The following is a 998-nucleotide window of genomic DNA, read 5'->3' as shown; positions in this document are numbered from 1 at the left end:
GGTGGATGAAAAACAAGAGAAGGAGAGGTGGAGGGGAAGGAGGAAGGAGAAGGAGGAGGAGGATAAAACATCACATGTGGTTCTGCTCTTTGATTGGTCAGTGTTTCAGCGTGGCCCCTCCCCCACTCACCAGCAGGGAGATCTGTCCCTCTCTCACGATGTTGATGATGTTCTGGTTCTTCTTCGTCTCCTCATCCACCTCCGCTCCTGCTCCTCCACCTCCTCCGAACCCCCTCGGCCCCCCGCCTCCTCCTGCACCTCCTCCTGCACCTCCTCCTCCTCCTCCTCCTCCTCCTCCCGCTCCGGCAGCCCAGGGCTTGGAGCCGTCCTGCCTGCTCACGCTGCACCCCGGCAGGGAGAACATCAGCCCCGGGCCCCCCGCAGCCTCCACACCCGGCCTCTGGGCCTGGGAGTCTGGGTAAACCCGCGCCGACAGCAGCTTGTCTGGAAGTCACATGACATCACATCACGCCGTCATATTTACTCCTGTTCATCAAGAGAGGATGAGAAAAGAGAGGAAGCAGCGGTGACACACCTGCGTCGGAGAAAGACGAGAGGGAGGACGAGCAGCTGAGGAGTCCGGAGGAGAGCAGCTCCGGCTGGTAACCTCCTCCTGCCGGGGGGCGGTGCAGGTGGTGGAGGTCCGGGTCCATCGACTTGGACTTCCTCAGGTCCGACCACTTCACCGGAGACAGGACACAGTACTGCACAACACACATCACAGCTGATTAAAGCATTCATTCATAAAGTTCATACTTTACAGAAGCCCAAAGAAATACTGCATGCTGATTGGACAAAGGTGAAAACTTTAAAGCTCCATCCAGTGTAAAGGTGTGTGTCCATGTGTAGTGTGATTATAGATTATAGATCAGCTCTAGCTTCTGTATTAATACTGTGAAAGTATCAAAGCCTCAGTCCACAGAGAAATGCACACAGCCTGTATTCAGAAACTGAGCCTTAAAACCAGCCGTCAGGACTTCTGGAACTTTGTGATGTCA

General features: G+C 55.0%; 1 protein-coding gene across 1 annotated transcript; it reads right to left on the bottom strand.

Moving 5' to 3' along the window:
* Positions 1-51: 51 nt before the first annotated feature.
* On the bottom strand, positions 52-734 carry LOC147820197 (uncharacterized). The gene is made up of 2 exons (XM_087174705.1): positions 536-734; positions 52-444 (listed from the first exon to the last, which is right to left on the bottom strand). The coding sequence occupies exons 1-2, from the start codon at positions 717-719 to the stop codon at positions 98-100; spliced, it is 531 nt and encodes a 176-aa protein (XP_087030831.1). The 5' UTR covers positions 720-734; the 3' UTR covers positions 52-97.
* Between the last annotated feature and the right edge of the window lie 264 nt (positions 735-998).

Source organism: Seriola lalandi, unplaced genomic scaffold (assembly GCF_002814215.2).
Source record: "Seriola lalandi dorsalis isolate HSWRI2012SDOR001 ecotype SW California unplaced genomic scaffold, Sedor1 jcf7180001978169, whole genome shotgun sequence".
Taxonomy (NCBI): domain Eukaryota; kingdom Metazoa; phylum Chordata; class Actinopteri; order Carangiformes; family Carangidae; genus Seriola; species Seriola lalandi.
Note: the sequence above shows the minus strand (reverse complement) of the source record. Positions and strands in the feature narration are given on the sequence as shown.